At 38.0% G+C, this 18,333-nt stretch overlaps 1 protein-coding gene across 1 annotated transcript in view; it reads left to right on the top strand.

Moving 5' to 3' along the window:
* LOC149827683 (ARM repeat superfamily protein) overlaps positions 1 to 17,699 on the top strand; it is a 29,074-nt gene extending 11,375 nt beyond the window's left edge. The window contains exons 9-30 of the mRNA XM_090019555.1: positions 3,512 to 3,838; positions 3,978 to 4,197; positions 4,288 to 4,362; positions 4,448 to 4,782; positions 4,883 to 5,075; positions 5,221 to 5,470; positions 5,549 to 5,888; positions 7,078 to 7,258; positions 7,374 to 7,514; positions 7,734 to 7,995; positions 8,099 to 9,150; positions 10,684 to 10,820; positions 10,932 to 11,113; positions 11,204 to 11,626; positions 11,704 to 11,829; positions 11,936 to 12,001; positions 12,078 to 13,879; positions 13,958 to 14,249; positions 14,898 to 15,128; positions 15,554 to 16,072; positions 16,146 to 16,278; positions 17,442 to 17,699. Coding sequence (XP_089875681.1) covers positions 3,512 to 3,838; positions 3,978 to 4,197; positions 4,288 to 4,362; positions 4,448 to 4,782; positions 4,883 to 5,075; positions 5,221 to 5,470; positions 5,549 to 5,888; positions 7,078 to 7,258; positions 7,374 to 7,514; positions 7,734 to 7,995; positions 8,099 to 9,150; positions 10,684 to 10,820; positions 10,932 to 11,113; positions 11,204 to 11,626; positions 11,704 to 11,829; positions 11,936 to 12,001; positions 12,078 to 13,879; positions 13,958 to 14,249; positions 14,898 to 15,128; positions 15,554 to 16,072; positions 16,146 to 16,278; positions 17,442 to 17,698 — 7,544 coding nt within the window. The 3' untranslated portion in view covers position 17,699. The remainder of the gene's footprint in view (positions 1 to 3,511; positions 3,839 to 3,977; positions 4,198 to 4,287; positions 4,363 to 4,447; positions 4,783 to 4,882; positions 5,076 to 5,220; positions 5,471 to 5,548; positions 5,889 to 7,077; positions 7,259 to 7,373; positions 7,515 to 7,733; positions 7,996 to 8,098; positions 9,151 to 10,683; positions 10,821 to 10,931; positions 11,114 to 11,203; positions 11,627 to 11,703; positions 11,830 to 11,935; positions 12,002 to 12,077; positions 13,880 to 13,957; positions 14,250 to 14,897; positions 15,129 to 15,553; positions 16,073 to 16,145; positions 16,279 to 17,441) is intronic.
* The last annotated feature ends 634 nt before the right edge of the window (positions 17,700 to 18,333 follow it).

Here is an 18,333-nt window from a genome sequence, read left to right as displayed (position 1 = left end):
AGAGAGTAGCTTGCCTTGGATTACATTGATGGGAATTTTCACTTTTGGTGATGGGCCTGAATACCAATAATTACAAACTGTAGAAGGCTTTAACAGTGATTAATAGGCTGCACATCTGCTAATCTTGGCTTCTTATCTTTAGCCAATTGATGTGGCCAGATATCTCATTGTGAAACCATGAGCATCATCCAACTCAAAATTCTGTCTGAACCAGTAGTGTTTATTTTTTCTGAATTTTCCTTACTAACATTTTTATTTTGGATTCATCAGAGGGTTGCAGTAGGCCATATATTCTGCAGTCACCTGTTAGTGGCTGTCAATTTCGTCCACCATTTGCTAGATTTTTCAACTATTTAGCTTCCAAGAGAAGCAGCATACTTGTAAATTTTCTTAGCATCTATGTGTTATTGTGCAACATGTTTTTTGTTACATGGTCACCATTAGGAAACCAACTGACATCTAAAGCCGTTGACATGATAAATGACTACCACACTCTTTTAAGTTGTTAATTGTTGGACCTGATAATGCTGGTTTTCTTATTCAATTAATAAGTTCCTGTCCATATTTTTCAGTGAAAAATCTTCCATGTTTTGTTAACCATTGTATATGCCTTTTTGTAACCTCCAACCATAGTTGCCAGAGTGAGAATCGAAAATGGGAAGCAGTATGGGAAACAAAATAAGGAATAGTGACTTGGAATCAGGATTCCCCTGTCCTAAGGGATTCCAGTAACTATGCCTCCACCTATGTCATGGGTACGAGTATGGGTACGGGTGCAGGTACGTAGGGTATGGTACGACGATGTCAAAAATTGCAGGTATGGGGACACGGCTATATATAGTTTGGATTTTGGATTGGGTTGGTCTCAATCCATCTTGTATATATGTATATATATATATGTGTATATATATATGTGTATATATATATATATATATATATATATATATATATATATATATATATATATATATATATATAGAGAGAGAGAGAGAGAGAGAGAGAGAGAGAGAGAGAGAGAGAGAGAGAGAGAGACCGTCTTTCTCTTTCTCCCCGTTTCTTGCTCCAGCACACAAAGAACAAAAGAAAAGAGGAAGGAGAAAAGGTACACCTTCCCCTCTTGCTCCTCTCTCTCTCCACCACTTTCTTCCTCCTTCAGTTCTTCTTCCTCTCTCACTGTCTCGCTCTCCTTCTTGTTCTTCTTCTCTCTCATCTCCTCCTCCCTGCTTGTTTCGTCTCCTTCCTTCTCCTTTTTTCTCTCTCTCTCTCTCTCTCAAAAACCAGATAGAGAAGGGGGAAGATGAGAGAGGGAGGGAGAAGAGGAAAGAGAGAGACCGGGAGAGAGAGAAGAAAAGGCCGAGGGTTTCGGGGTTTGGGGGTTTCTGAAGAGCAAAGAGAGAGTGGAGGGGTTGTGTCGGAGGGGTTTTAAGAAAAAAGGCCAGATCTGCGTTGGACCCGACCCGGCGCAGTGCGGGACCTGACCTGCGGTGTACCCGCACTGTGCCCGGTACCCGCCCCCGTGTTGACACTTTTACACGGCCTCTTTAGCTGTGTTGCTGTGACAGAGGCATCCACCTATTCTTTATCTGCATGGCCTTCTAAACAGAACATGAAGCTGTTATCCCTTTCAGATGCTATTTGTTATGAAGGACCTGAAAATTCTTGGAAATTGTCCAGCGTACTTGATTTACATAGACTTTGGAACCCTTTTCCCCAGGGGAAGTTCGTTGAAACAGTTGCTTGGGGCTTCAGCTTCTTGCCCTTGGTGAGATATGGCTAGAATGGATATTTTGCTGACTGGTTTCTGTGCATAACTGCTTGGAGCTCCATTTCTTCTCCTTTTGGCACATATCTTATGAAATCTATCCTTATATCCAAGCTCTGTTGGCTCCTACTTGATGAAACACATAACCTGTTATTATGCCTCACAAGGGTTTTGTGTGCATAAAAGTTTCTGGTCTATCTTATGATTTCGTGTGGGTCATGTCAGAATTTAGTAATCTCTGATACTGTAAAGTCTGCAATCTGCATTCATCTTTGATTTAAAATTTCTGCACAAATTCTGAAAAGTCTAAATGAAGTAGTTGCTGTGATTAGCACAGATTGTGGCTTCAATGTGGTAGTCTTTTATGATGATGTCTCGCTCTTTTACAGAAGCATGTAGTCTCCTTTAACATACATCCTCTACCACGTTCTGTCATCTTGAGATGCTGCCTTGCCCAGAAAATTCAATTTACACAAGATGCCTCTTGTGTCCAGCAGTTCGGTTTAGATAAATAATTTATTTTACATCCATATTTTATACCCATGAACACTATTTTTATGGAAAATACAATGAGTAGGTGTGTAACTGGGTCGGGTATACCCGACCCGACCTGATGTCCCAATCCTATTATACTCGACCTGAATCTAATATTGGTGGACCTGTGGGTTTGGGTCGGGTCCAAAATATAGACCTGTAGTGAAAACGAGTCGGGTCTTGGGTATTGTAAATAAAGACCAGACCGAACGGACCCGACCCGATTATATACCTGGACCCAAATGGTTCTCCATATTTTAAAACCGAACCGATCCAAACCCGACCTGATTATATACCGAACCTGTTTTGTACCCAAACCGACCTGACTATATACTTGAACCGACCCGTACCCGAACCCGCTTCATACCCGATCCATCTGAAAGTTTTTAATTGGTAAATATTATATATTCAATTAAACATTTGAAGATGTTGATAAACTTCAAATTAATATGCATTGCATTTTAGTAATCTAATCATTAATTCATTTTCCCTTTTGTTGTGGAAATTGTCAGATTGAAGTGAATCCCAGAATAATACTTGAGAACTAATTGAATTTGCTATATTTTGAATATGATCTATCACTGTTTTTTTGTTTCAACTTAAAATGTTGGTTTGGCATGGATATATTCCTTTTTATATTCAGATTTTGACATTATTTAGAATAGTTATTAAGCTTCTATTTTGTTAGCATATATTCTTTTTAATTTACAGTTGATTCCATTAATTTACAAATTTTTTATTGGCGGGGTAATTAGGTCTAGAATACTGATTTTATCAAGACCCGAGCTGAAACCTGAACCCGTTATGACCCGAGCCATACCTGAACCCGTTAACCTATATGGGACTACTTTTTCAGCCATACCCAAACCCGAACCCGATCCCGACCCGAATCAAAACGGGTCTACTGAAGATTGGGTCAGGTTTGGGTCTTACTTTTAGACCAGATTCAGCATCGGGTTTGATAAGACCCGACCTGGTTACACCCTTAACAATGAGAAAGCTGTATCCCATAACCTATGGCCCTCTCTGTGTACAGTCTACAGTTGCTAATTGAGCGTGCCTTGCCAGTCTTTCATCTTGAAAGTTTTGGAGCCAGTTTTATACAATATTATCATAACTTGTGGTTGTGACTTTCAACTTATGTTGAGCTATTCGGGCTTGTCACCTGGCATTAGAACATCTGTACTCATGAGCTTGTAATTGTAATTAATGTAGGATCTGATATTTTTGTTGGGGTTTTAAATGAAACTTTAAGAAGAATCTGTGAGGAGTTCCATGCTGAGGATCTTGGGTTGTTGTCAAAGTGCTTATTTGAGGAAATCTCCAATTGCATAAAAAGTGTAGCTAGGACAGAAGCTGCACCTGTGGCATCAGTTCAAGGGAATGATTCATGCTCTAGAATGGAAGACGGTTTGAACTCGTCTTGTTTGAAATATGTTCCAGATGGTGTTGACGGCACTTCTAAATGTTTGTTGCACCTCAATTGTCTGTTGTCTTTTCTTGTTGCCATTCTTCAGATTGATAATGGGAGAAATTTTTCTGGTGAGCAATGTTTCTTATGACTTTTCTAGACATTTTACTACTCGGTTCAATTATTCTCTCTTTAAGTCCTGACTTTTTCTTTTTCTTTTTTTCTCTTTTTCTTTATTGATACGGCCTGTAAAATTAATCATCCATGAAGACTATACCTTGTTGTTTGAGGTTGTGGGATTACTCATACAGAACTTCATAGTTGCAACTGATTCTTTAATGGTGGAGAATACCTATCTTTGCAAAGTTGTTGAAAATATTCTACAATTAATGCTCACTATTCTTGGTATTCCTCGGGTTTCTAATGACGTATCAAAATTATCCAACATATCAATGCATTGGGGTTGTGTGTTTGAGATTAGGAGCAGAAGGTATGTTCTATCATTATGCTGATTTTTTTTTACAAGGTACTTTTGTTTGTTCAGTCCTGAACTTTAGAATCGTATGTTTGCTTCTTTCAGTTTATTTGATTTTCTTAAAGGCTTGCTTTTAAAGGATTCATCTGTGGTGTGTGTCTTCAGAAGTCATATATTCAGGTACTGTTTTAAGAGCTTGTTTTTGTTGACAATTTCTTTTTTCTGGACTGCTATTGATTATGTTTTCTTTTTTATCATTAATCAGAGTTATGAATGAAATGATCGAGTCTTCTCCAGAAGATGTTTTATACATGATGCTAATGTTCTATGAGAAACTGCAAGAGTTGCCACAAAGGAATGAAGAAATTGGTCCAAATATCCGTGGGTTTTTCCAAAAGCTTATCACATTTTGGATCAGCCAAATAAGTGGTGACCAGAGCAATGGCGATACACATTCATCTATTCTCTTTCATGGGTCTGAAATTGCTAAGCTGTGGGGAGCTCTTGTTTGCTATCCTCATGTATTTTCTTCTCTGTCGAATATCTCTTTGGTGATGGACCTTGTCAATGTGATTGATCATCTTCTTGTTGCTGAAGCTGGTAAACACCTTTTTTTTTTTGGGTGGGCAATGCTTTGACACAGTTGGCCTTGTGATGTAATATGCTGAATCAATGCCATATGGGCCACTTTGTTTCTTAGACAGGATTGCAGGTCAGATGAGGTTCACTTGGGAGAGTCTCATTGGTGCTGCTCTATCGTCATATCGAAAATCTATGATCAACGAAGTTGAACTTTTACAAATGACTAGTAAATTTTTGGATCTTGCGAAAAGATATAGGACATCTCGTCATGTGTTATCCTCTGTGGCTGATTTTTTGGATGATGTCTTTAGGTAATGAAAATCTGTTCTTTGGTTAGTCATACCATGAGTGTTGAGTACTGTTCTTTAAGCTGCATGTATATTGACCTTCCCATGTTAAGTTTTCTACATATGGTGACTTCATCTTTTTAATAGTTTTATCTTGTGCATGGCGTAGACCCAATCAAGAAAGTAGCAGTGAGATTGGATTTAATTCAGAACTTAAGAGAGGGAGGACTCTTGAAGCATTTGGTGCATTTTGTGTTAATCTAGGTGATCCTGATAAAAAGATTCGTCTTTTAACTCTAAGGATACTATGCCATTATGAGCCTCTTGAGTCTCAATTGTCAACAAGTGATCAACATATGCATAAGAAAAGAAGAATAGATGGGTCAACCTCATGCTGTGAAGATCCTCAAAATAGTAATGTATGCTTTCTATTTTGGTTGTCTTTTCTGATGAAAAATTAATAAGTTTTGGTATTAACAGTTTAAAAGTTAAAACAGGTTCTGCAACTATTACTGTTGATTGAAGCAACACCTCTTTCAGTTTCAACCGTCAGGAGTATAGAATTGTTTGTCTCTAAGATACAAATGGAACTCTCTGCGGGAAGGGTACCTGAACCCTATTTGCCAGTTCTCTTGCATGGAATTATTGGGGTACTTCATAATCGGTTCAGTGATCTACAGAAGTCATCACTAGATTGCCTTGCTGTTCTCCTGGAAAGATATGCACCTACTGTTTGGGATGGATATATTCAATACTTCAGACGTTATTTATTAGCTTTCTCTGGGTCTCATGAAGAATCACAAAAGTCTAGCTCTGGATGTTCTATTATGTCAAATGGTATGAGTGGTGGCCTATAATGTCAACCATCTGAATTGCATGCTTTAAAAAATGTTCCAGATTATCAATGGCAATTGAATTTTATTTTTTATATCTTATTTCCTTATTAAATGAATTGTTTTCATGTCATATTTGATGAATGATTCATTTCCAAATCCTATACTGTAATGGTTGTTTTCAAATTCTCGCTAATGCCAGCATGGAAACATACAGTGTCGAACATGACATCTGAAGTTTGTTGGGTGCCTCTGAGTGAGTGGGAGCACTGTTTATGTCTCTATCTCTGTTATAACTTCTGTTACAAGTTACAAGTTGAGTTCATCTAAATGCATTCCCACCTTTAGAGCCTATGTTCTATCGATTACAACAGTTAAATATTAGATCACTTGGATTTACAGTCATCTCAGAATTTTGTTGAACATGACTGTGAAAAACTGTAGCTTAATGGATCTCTTAGGATGTGTATGTGACTGGTGCACGTGCGCATGTGTGCATGTATGTACTGATCAGACTTGATTAAGATGTAATAAATTAGGGGTCTTCATAGTTAAGTACGCGGAACAAGACGATTTTCCTTGGATTAAGCTGAATGAAGTGTTGCATTAGAATACAATCTTAGGCAGTGGATTTAGGATGTTAACATTAGTTGCTCACATTGGACTTATTTTTGTTGGTTTCTTCTGTTTATTCAATTGCAATATTATGCTAGTGTGCTTTTTCCTTGCCATTTTATGATATTTCTTAGTGTTAATTGATTTATTTCTTTTTCATCTCTGATTCCTAAATCTTTTCCCTTTGGATTGTTGGCATTACCATCAACAAAGTGTGTTTGTTTGACTGGCATATCTGATTCTATCTCTTTTCCATTTGATGACCTAACGTGTGTTTTAAAATTCTCCTGTGGTTGTTTTTTTACTTTGAGTTGCAATCCACAGCTTATGACCAGCACAGTATTCAGCACACACTGGTTGTTCATAGCCTGCTTCAATAGTATCCTGGTGATCATGGTCTTCTCTTGGTATTGAAAATTTGATATGTGCATTGATTTAGGAACATATTCCTGCGTGTGCATTGCTTATAATTGATTTATATAGATATATGAATTTGTTGTGATTGCTATTTGGTTTTATCATGTGCCTTATGATTGACCGAAATCTCATTACCCGTGGCATGTGATTTTTGCTTGCAGATCTTTTTGACCAGTTTCACTCGTTTTTAAGCCATGAGCCTGATAGCACACCACACAGGGTAGTGTTAGCTCTGCTGCTACAATCACTTCAAAAAGTACCAAACATTGCAGAAACATATTCTTATGAAATTGTTCCGCTGTTCTTTAAGTTTTTGGGCTATTCAGATGAGGTTCCTTTCAGGTGAGATGCTAATCACTTGTCCATTTGTTTTTACTTGGTTTTGTCGTGTCATGGTTTTGGACATTCAGAACAGGCTGCATTACATAGATAAATGGTGGTTTATCCTGATATACAGCACTGAGATTTATGATTACAAGGCCTGCAAAGGAAAAGAATGGAAGATTCTTCTGAGAGAGTGGCTCAACTTATTCAAAAGGGTGCAAAATCCAAGGTCTCTATGCAGTTGCAATGTACTGAAGGAGGTTCTGATAAACAGGTGGGTTGTTTGTTTAGTATTATTGTCTGTATTGCTGCCTTTCAACTCTCAACTTTCGTATGTGCATTATCAAGTATCAACTCATCTTTATATTCATGAGGTGGTGACAACATGACTGGGTGTTTTCTCGTGCTTCTACATAGATTGGACAACTACTGAAGCATGATGGTTCGATTAACTTCTGTTAATTTACTAACCTGCTTCACTTGAAATTGGCAGGTTTCTCGATGATACTGATTCAGATATTCAGATGAATGTCATGGATGTTTTATCAAACTGGAAGGATGAGACACTGCTTCCGTATGATGTGCATCTGAAAAATTTGATAAATGTAAAGGTTCTACGAGAGGAATTGACAACATGGAAGTTATCCAGAGAGTCTAATTCAGTACAAGAAAGGCATCGAGAATACTTAATTCCCCTGGTTATTAGAATATTAATGCCAAAAGTCAGAAAAATTAAGGCTCTGACCTCACGGAAGGTACAATTTTTCCTGAGAAGAGATATTTTACTTCAACTTTGTACTTGTGCATTTGTGCATGTGCATCTTATTATTTTAGCTGATTATGTGCTTGCTTGATCAGAATGCTGGTGCAGTTCGACGAAAAGCTGTACTTTGTTTCTTAACTCAGCTTGAGGTTGAAGAGCTATCTCTTTTCTTCTCATTATGTTTCCGGCCCATGCGTATGTTACATGGATTCACTGGCATTGTTCATCAGTCATACACCTCTGTCGAACAATATGTTCAAGGAGTACTGTCATCAGATTTCTTCAAGAGTTTCACTTCAAACAATGTAGGGGATCTGCCATGGAAGAAAATATATGGATTCCTTCACATTTTGGAGGACGTCTTGAAAACTTTCCACGAATTGCGTATCAAACCTTTTCTTGGCCTCCTAATGATGCTTGTTGTTCGGATTCTTGAATGCTGCACATCCAATTTGGTTGTGATGACATCGAGCACACCTCTGACTGCAAGTCATTGTGGTGTTAGTGAAACAGCAGCTGCAACTGTTGATAGAGATAGGATCCCAACTTTAGGAGACCCCCTTGATCATTTGCGAAACTTAGCGGGGGACAATGTTAATGATGTTGGTTCTGGGGAAGCTCATGTAGATGCACAGGAACAAGGGCTTGTTTGTGACTCTTTCAGGAATTCTGATATCTTGCAGAAGAATATAGTTATGAGGCAGTCTAAGGACATAAGGTCTCTTTGCTTAAAGATTTTATCTTTTGTTCTCAATAAGTACATGTCTTGTAACTTCAGCTCAGAGTTCTGGGATTCTTTTTTCATTTCAGTAGAGCCTCTGATTGAAAATTTTACACAGGAATCCTCTAGTAGTGAAAAACCAAGTTCTTTGTTCTCATGTTTTTTGGCTATGAGCAAGAATAGTAAACTTGTCCATCTCATGGAGAGGAAGGAAAGCCTTGTCCCAAGTATTTTTTCAATTTTATCTATGAATAGTGCATCTAATTCCGTTATATCAGCTGTTTTGACTTTTGTGGAGAACCTTCTGATGCTGGACGAAGAAATGGGTGAACATGAAGATCATATGCCAAGGGGAATCCTGGTGCCTCATCTGAATATTCTGTTACTCAACTTGCATGGACTTGTATGTCGGAAGGGGGCTCAAAGGTAGGTTTTTTGATGATGCTTGGTGCAAGCTCCCTCTTTTTGGTTCATGGGATTAATTTCCTTTTTGTTTACTTATGATTTACATTGCTCATACAATAATGGTGCTTTTATTGGGAGTTCTTACCTATATTCTGTAATCAAAGTTCTTGTGGCCTATGTCTTGCACACAGTGGTTATTTCTCTATACTTTGTTCTCTTATAGTGTTTATTTAGTTTTTCTGATATTGGGGCCAACAAGATCTTATAGTAGAATTTAGGAGTCTATACTACGTTGTTTGCACCATTGTCACATTTACTGATATTCTTCTTATAGGTTTTATTTTATGTTTGTTTTTTCCTGCCCAATATTTTATTTCACAGCTTGTGAGATTCTGAAACGTTAGACATGCATATATCAAGAGACAATATGTGATAAAATAAACTAACAGAAAAATGTTGATACAAGCATAATTTTATTTTCTGCATTTACGAAAGGAAAATATCTGGATTTGAGCAACACAATGCTTTGATTGAGTGAACTTATGCATGGCAGATAGAATGGATCAATGAGATCCACATGAAGTTTGAAGACTTAAGGGTGGAATATTTTTGAGGAAATGACTGAGATTGAGAGATGACACACCTCAAAAATTCAAGCTGGGAGGGGAAAACTTGTTTTACTGTTCTAAATGCATGATCTTAGCTGCAACTGGGAGGCTTTTGGTGTTTAATTTTGTTAATGTTGCTTCCTTGGAACATCTTACTTCCATAATTTTATTCTGGAAGAGAAATGGGGAATATCTAGCTAGGATGGTGTGCAACTGCAACCTACCATGCTGGACGGATGTTTGTAGACAATAAAGCGGCATTATATGCCAGTAAAAATTCTTTTCTCAACACCATGGAAGAAAGAGAGGGGATGGGGTCGGGTTAGAGGAAAAGAGGATCTTCCCCCTTTTTCCATCCCATTTTTGAAGGATCCTGGATTCCTGTAGAGCGAAAGAGCTGCCTGGTGATCCCTAGGTTGCAGCATGTCCAGTCATTAACTCCTTGAGCCGCTGCTGCCATTTCTAGGACCAACCCACGCCTCACCTGCACAGGTAGCTCCGTAGTGTTAGTGTGGTGTTGGCAAGACAAAGTATGCAATAAATAGATTTTGAGCAACTGATAAACATGGTTGTAAATATTTATTGAGAGGGCAGAAGAAATGTTTCAATAAAATAATGAGAGATCACCAAGGCAGAGTACAAAAACTAACAGTTAGATGTAAATGCGATAGTTCAGGACAAACCAGTCTGTACATATTGTGTCTGTAAATGTATATTAAACTTGCATTGTAGATTTCAAACCTCTCCTTTGTTTTTTTTGTATGAATCCTTTTTCCTTTCCTGGTCATGTACATATACCAAGGGGGAGGATCTGCACTTCAGTCCTTTAATTGTTCATCCATGTCACATGTTATCTTGCATGAAGAATATATTGGTATGGCTAAAAGTTCTTTATTTATCCATGTCTATACATTTCTCCTTTGTGATTTCTTTTATTTCTTGCTAGGAAACCAATCACATGGCCCTGGAATAATGAACTTGGAATATTCAAGCTTTTGCTGAAGTATATAAGCGACCCTTCCTTAGCTGAACTATTTCTTGCAATTGTTCTACAATGCGTGGAAAAAAAAGATCCAGATTCTGGTAAGTAGTCCTGTTCTTTTGAAAAGGTAGGATCCTAGCAAAACAGTTGGAAAGATGATAAATATCACAATTAACCACTTTTGCATCTTGTTCTGTTGCCTGTGCATGCAGATCAATCTATTGAAGCTATGCGCATAATCCAGGAGGTATTGCCAATTACAGGCAGTGCTTCTGCTGAAAGCGTTTTGAATGTGATTCCTTCACTTCTCATAACTGTTGGATCGGAAATGAGGTTGGCAATTTGTGGCGCTCTTGATGGTCTATCAAAAAGTGATCCATCTTTAGTTTCCCTGGTAATAATTATCCATGCTTCCCTCTCTGTGCGTTGTTTTTCTTTAGCTTCTCTTGATCATCATAACTGCCTTGGTTCTACCTTTCTGTAGGCGAAACTCATCCGTGACCTGAATGCAATGTCAGTCTTGGAAATTGGCGAGTTTGATTATGAGAGAAGAATAGGAGCATATGAGAAGATAAATCTGGAATTATTTTCAAAGCTGAAAGAATCACATGCTATGGTAATTTTATCACATTGTATATATGATATGTCCTCAGGGGAGTTGCAGCTGAGACAAAGTGCATCAAGGTCACTTCTCGCCTTTGTACAATTATCCAGCCTAGTTTTGGAGAATGCTGGTAAAAAGTACACAGCTCAGTTGTCTGATAAGAACCCTGAAAAGATATCTGGAGCTGATGCCACACTTGAAGCTGAACACTTCTGGAGCAAAGCATCCATCCACCGTATCATACACAAATTCTTTTTGTCACATATGAGGGATGCTATGGGCAAGGAAATCTTTATTCAGAAGGTATTCACAGGGTCTCTTCAAATCACCTTGGTTGTTTTCTGCACTCATGTTAATAAGGTAGTTTATTTTCCTTTCAGGAATGGATTGCCTTGCTGCGAGAGATGGTGTTGCATCTCTCAGTAATACCAATGCTACATGCATGTCGGACTCTTTGTAGTGAGGATGCTGAAGTTGATTTCTTCAACAATATCCTCCACTTGCAGGTACAGTTTTGTCCTTGCTAAGATGATCATTGAAAATGTTGGATAGGTCGAAGGCAGATGAAAAGAAACAATCTTTTAACGTCCCTGATTTAATGATATTATGCAGAAACACCGAAGGGCAAGGGCACTTTTGCGTTTTAAAGATGCCATTGGTTCTCATAGCATCCCTGAGGTATGGCCAGTACCTTTTAATTATTCTTCTGAGTCCGATGCTTCTTTCTTAGGTGGCAAACTTTTATGACTTGCAGGAGATTACCTTGAAGGTGTTTTCTCCACTCTTTTTCCATATCCTTTTCGACTTGAAAGAAGGAGCAGATGAACATGTTAGAAAAGCTTGCTTGGAATCACTCGCTTCTATATCGAAGAATTTGCGGTGGGAATCCTATTATAAATACTTGATGAGTTGCTTTCATGAGATGCGCTTGAAGCCTGAAAAAAGTAAGGTCATCTTACGGCTGATCTGCTTAATCTTGGATATGTTCCACTTCTATGAAAGGAAAGATTCAAACTATAATGACATCGAGGTTTCAAGCCAACTTCTTGATGAGGGAAAGCCGATGATTGCATTAGAGAAGCAATCAGATATTGCTGATGTTGTCCCACCTAAAATACAGGCTTCTCTGCAGAATTCATTACTTCCTGAAATAGTAAAGATTATTTCAGCCGAATCTGGCAAAATTGATGCCCCAATTAACCTTGCTGCATTAAAATTGCTTAAATTGCTTCCTGATGAAACAATGGATTCACACCTTCCTGGTCTTATTCATCGTATTATTAACTTCTTAAGGAGTCGTATTCAAAGTGAACGAGATGAAGCTAGGTCTGCATTGGCTGCTTGTGCAAAGGAGCTTGGTCCCAAATACCTCCCTTTCATTGTTAAAATTCTGCAATCAACTTTAAGAAGAGGATATGAACTGCATGTTTTAGGTTATACAGTCAATTTCATTCTGTCAAAGATAAAACCTTGCATTTCTGAACTTGATCATTGTTTGGAAGAGCTGCTTTCTGTGGTAGAACATGACATTTTTGGTGATGTTGGAGAGCAGAAAGAGGTCGGGAAGATTGCTTCCAAAATGAAGGAAGCTAGAAAGAGAAAGTCTTTTGAGACATTGAAGTTGATTGCACAAAGTATTACATTTAAAGTGAATGCTCTAAAGTTGCTTTCACCCCTAAAGGCTCACCTCAGGAATCTGACACCAAGAGATAAAATACGACTTGAAGAAATGCTGCGCCACATTGCTGAAGGGATTGAAGCGAATCCCTCAGTAAATCAGACAGACCTTTTGGTTTTTATATATGGTCTTATTGAAGATTATATTGCAGATGAAAGTTTTCAATCCAAAGAACCATCGAATTTACAAAATGGAAAACAATTGAAAAATGAAAAGAATGGGAAAAAATTTTATGATTTTTTTGCGAGTGGAAGCAATCAACTTGTAGCTGCATTTGCCCTTCGAATATTGCATGATCGCATGAAGAAAATGAAGCTTGACAAGAGTGATCAAGAACTGTTGTCCATGCTAGACCCTTTTGTGGAACTACTTGTGAACTGCTTAGAATCCAAATATGAAGACATCTTGTCAGGAGCTCTCTGGTGCCTTACTTTGCTGATAAGGCTACCTTTACCATCATTTCAACACCAAGAAGATAAGATTACTTCCTTTGTTTTGGTACTATCCCAGAAGCCGGCAAAAGCAAGCAGCCTGTTAACGCAAGCTTCTCTGAAATTGTTGATAAGGCTGCTGCGAGACCCCAAATTTTCATTTTCAACAGATCAGTTGCAGATGCTCTTGCAGTTTCCCCTTTTTGTTGACCTAGAAAGTAATCCTTCTGTTGTTTGCCTCTCACTTTTGAAGGCTATAGTTGCTAGAAAGCTGGTGGTACCTCGGATGTATGATATTGTTTGTCAAGTTTCTAAGTTGATGGTTACAAGCCAGTCACCACCAATATCCCAAAAGTGTAGCAAAATATTTTTGCAATTTCTTATGGATTATCCATTCAGTCCTAAACGCTTACAGCAGCATCTGGACTTCTTGGTAGAAAACATGAGGTAAGGATCTTAATAGTTAGTCTATTAATTTGTTTTATGATTATAATTTTCTTGTTCTAATGATTATTACTTTTGCAGTTATGAGTATGCAAGTGGACGAGAAGCAGTGCTTGAAATGCTTTATTCAATAATTAAAAAATTTCAGCCTAAAGCTGTTACTAATTTGTCTGAGACGTTTATTCTCCCTTTAGTGCTTCGTTTGGCTAATGAACATGAAGGCCAAGTTCATGCCATGGTTGCAAAAGTGATAAAAATCCTGGTAGGACGTGTTAGAAAATACTCCAGTGCAAATATGCTTCAAAACATTCTGGATTATGGTCTTTCATGGTATACAGGTGAAAATCCGAATTTGTGGTCTGCTGCAGCGCAGGTATGTATTTTCCAATGTAGTCTTAGATATTCTAGGGGCCTTCTAGTGGCATTCATGAATTCTTTACTTCCTATAACAGTTAAAAACTTAAAATGCATAAAGATTGTTGCTTGAAATAATGTTAGATTCACTTCTCATGATTCTTATTAACTGCTGTAAGCTGTAAAATAAGAATACTTTGATAGCTTCTTGTTGATTACACAAACTATTTTATGTTCTATAGCTTTAATGTTGATGGCTGGTAGAGAAAGGGATCTCATAGTTAAATTCTGTTCTAAAATTTATCATAGTGAAATTCCTTTCTGAAATTACCAAGTAATTGGAATCTGAAGTTTGAACTTTGTAAAATTACTTCAATTCTGAAAAGGAAACTATTTTGATGCTTGTAGCTTTAAATAATGTTTACGGCTGTGTGATTCTTATCCATGCTTTCTTTCTTTTAACCTACTTTCTGGATTTCTCAAGTGATGAGTTACATTATGTGCTTTCTGCTTAAGTATATTATATAAACTAAACTATGATTTCAGCTGTATTAGTTGGAAAAAACTCTCAAAAATATCCGCATCTCATCATCATTCATGTCAGATTACTATTCATTAAGAAGTAAAACGATTTTCACCTGAAGCTTTTGTCAAATTTCAAATGCAGTTCCTTGGCTTGTTGGTTGAATTCCTAAAGAAAAGTTTCAGTGAGAGATATATAGATAATATTATACCAGTATTGGCAAGGATACTGAAAGCTGCTCTCGTCATAAATGGAAACAATGGAAGAGATTGTTCTGGAAAAGAAAAGTGCATCATTGATGCTTTCCATTCACTTTTAATGACAGAGAAGGTGTTATTTCAGTTCCCAGACTTGTGCTTTCAAACAGCTTTTGAGGTATGGAGCCGAAAAACTTTCCCCTTATAATATTCTCTGATCATGTTAACTTGAGGCATGCTTCATCTGCATGTGTATATGAAGGGCGTTGCTATGTTTGTGCCATGCATGCCATGTACAAATGGTAAACAGATGTCAAGCCCCTGCTGTTTCTAAGCCACATTCTGTCATACTAAAAAAAAATGCTGCATGGAATTTTCAAATAGGTTTCCTGCTGCTGGGGTGGCATGGATATTATTTAACTTGGCACCTTGACATCCTTTCTGAAATGGGATCCTTCGCCGGTGCACTTGCATCTTTGAAGGTGTCTACCGCTTGTCAGTTGACTTTAGAAGCAGCTCGAGGCACCTATCCTCATGGTTTTTTTTTGAGCCATTACTTAACGTGTTTCTTTTAACATCTGATGATGTTTACTTTATTTTCAGGATATATGGGAACTGGTTCTTGGGTTTCTCATGCATCCAGATCAGAGGCTTCATGAAACATCAACTTGCCTGGTAAACTATTACTTCAGCACTTCATCAAAGAGGATAGGACTGAAGGATCCAAAGTTGAGTGAGGAGGCAGTTCCGTTGCTCCTGAAACCATGTAGGCTGTTTGTCACAGCTGCTTCTCTCTGTTGCCAACTTGAGGCACATCCTGCTGGTTCCAATTACACATTATGCAACACAATTGTGGAGAATCTTGTATTTTCAATCTGCGGTGTGCACTCTTTTGCCAAACAAATCTATAATCAGAACTTCCATGATCACTGGTCCAGCCTTGCCGCTTCTGACCATGTGCTTATTCTTGAGTTTCTTGAGATACTTGGGGCAACAAAAGAGAAAAATGTTCTCATTTCCTTTAGCAATGAGAGCCCTCACGAGGACCTTGCATCTTTGTTAGTTGTACCCTTGATTAGGAAACTGGGTGGTGTAGCCCTCCAATCTCTGGATTTGGAACAGGTATGATATCTTTCTTCTCCCCTTCCCTCTTTCTCCCTTTCAAGTTTCTAATGAAATGTCTTACTGCATGCAGATTAAGGTGGTTTTTAGTTGCTTCAAGCTGATCTCAGCACAGATTGGTCTGGACGGCTGTCTAGGATATGCGGACACCTTGCTGCTGCCGTTATATAAAATTTGTGAAGGATTTGCTGGGAAATTTTTCACTGGTATGTGCACTTCCATCAACCTCTGCATGGGCAAAATCTATGTTGGCCAGTCCTGCATATTTTAAATCATGGCTACTTGACATGTTTTGTTATCTGTGGTTGTTGTATTGCACGCAAGTGCTCACCATTGTGATTAAACAGGCCAAATGCCCTGAACTCAAAGTTGCACACTATAAAGTATTCCATATCCGTCCCCTTTTCATCAACATTCAGACTAGAACTCCCTTTCCACTCTCTATGTATATACATCTATATAGTTTGTGTGTGTGTGTACACGTATGTGTGCATGCAGACATGGGGCACACAATCAAAACTTACTGAAAACATTCAACCAATGGAAATATCATGTTGAGAGTGCAAAGTCTCGTTTGCAACAAGGACACATCAAGAGATAGAAATGTCTGATAAACTTTTCCTTAGGCAGAACACATAATGGATTGCGTAATTAATTGTTAGTTATCATTTACTTGGTTTTTCTCCAGGCAAGACCTGTTGATTAGCATAACACCATTTAGTAATTTTCCTACAATGGAACTTGTTAAATCATGACATTCTTTATTATGAACATTTTCCCTTTGATTCTATTGAACCAATTCAATTCCATCTCTTCGAGGGTTGTGCAGTCACCCTTGAATAAATTGAACATCGAATGACATCTCAATCCTCAAAGAAATCCCACAATTTCAGCTATCCAAGCCTGTCACAGGGACCTGCTAAAATGAGCCACCTTGATGACAGAACAGCCAGGTCTTTTCAAACTAGAAATATGATTTTAACCTCTCTTGCTTTACTTTTTCTTTTCCAATTCACATATACCCCTCTTACATTCTAATGCCAGTCTGAAAATTCCGTACTATCTTTGCACCTGGACCCTTATCAGACTTTATTGTAAAAGATGGAGATGTATTCTAGTTTATCCCAACACCATATGTCAGCACACATATCTTATTATCTTTACATATATATTTGTATACAAGTTTCTGTAGATCATTTGAAGCAATTATAAGAAACTTATGTTTGTAAGTTGAATCTCCTTGTATCAATAGGAGAATTCTGATGCTAATCCCAATGGCCACCATCAATACAGTAGAAAAACTTTTTCCTTTTTTATAGTTATCCTGGCATTCTTGCGGATATTGATCACTTGGATTTCTGCACTTCAGACGAGGCAAAGCACCTTGCAGAAGAACTTCGTGATAGCATCCGCGGCATTCTGGGCACAGAGGAGTTTGTACGGGTATATGACCGTATTCGGAAGGGTGTGAAGACGAAGAGGGAGAAGAGGAAGCAAATAGAAAAGATAACTGCAGTTGTTGACCCCACCCGCAGTGCAAAAAGGAAACTGAAGATTGCAGAAAAGCATCGGGCTCACAAGAAAAGGAAACTGATGTTAATGAAGATGGGAAAGTGGAGGATGTAAATATTGAAGAATTTGTTTCTGAGTGTACAGGTGCGGAATTCAAGGCTGCCTTTTTGGTTTTCATTTTGGTCAACAAAGTGTCTTAAGTTCAAGATGCAACTTAAAAACTGTTCCAGGATCTGAAGATCGGTGTTTTAGGGGCTGTAAATGCTGGTAATAGTTTACCGAAATTCTCACTTTTTTGTGGGGGAAGAGGGTCTTGTTGATGCAGAAAACAAGTAGTAGGTTCAGAAGATGAGCGAATTAAGGAGTGTATTATTTCTTTTCCCCTAAATTATGTTAAAAGCATCTTCTGCTCATATGTATATTGGTTTTGTTAACTGGCTTACTGTTCTTTCCTAAATGAGAAGGAACTTGCATATGTCATCAACTTCTTTGTTTCGCTCCTTGATGAGCGAGCAATATTAGTGCCTCTTTAATATCTAAGAGGGTGTTTGCACTTTGTTTTCATGGTGATACTCTAAAATCAGCTGTAATACTCTGAGTAACTTCACAAGAAGCTCATCATAATGGGAAAGGTACTTGGAGGAAACGAATGTGGTTTTATCTTAATTGGCCATGAGCCTTTCTAGTAGTAAAGCTCGAGATCTAGATTATGGAGAGTATGGGGATGATCCCGACACTCCAGAGGTTTT

Source organism: Nuphar pumila, chromosome 10 (genome assembly GCF_984573655.1).
Source record: "Nuphar pumila chromosome 10, dmNupPumi1.hap1.1, whole genome shotgun sequence".
Lineage (NCBI taxonomy): Eukaryota > Viridiplantae > Streptophyta > Magnoliopsida > Nymphaeales > Nymphaeaceae > Nuphar > Nuphar pumila.
Note: the sequence above shows the minus strand (reverse complement) of the source record. Positions and strands in the feature narration are given on the sequence as shown.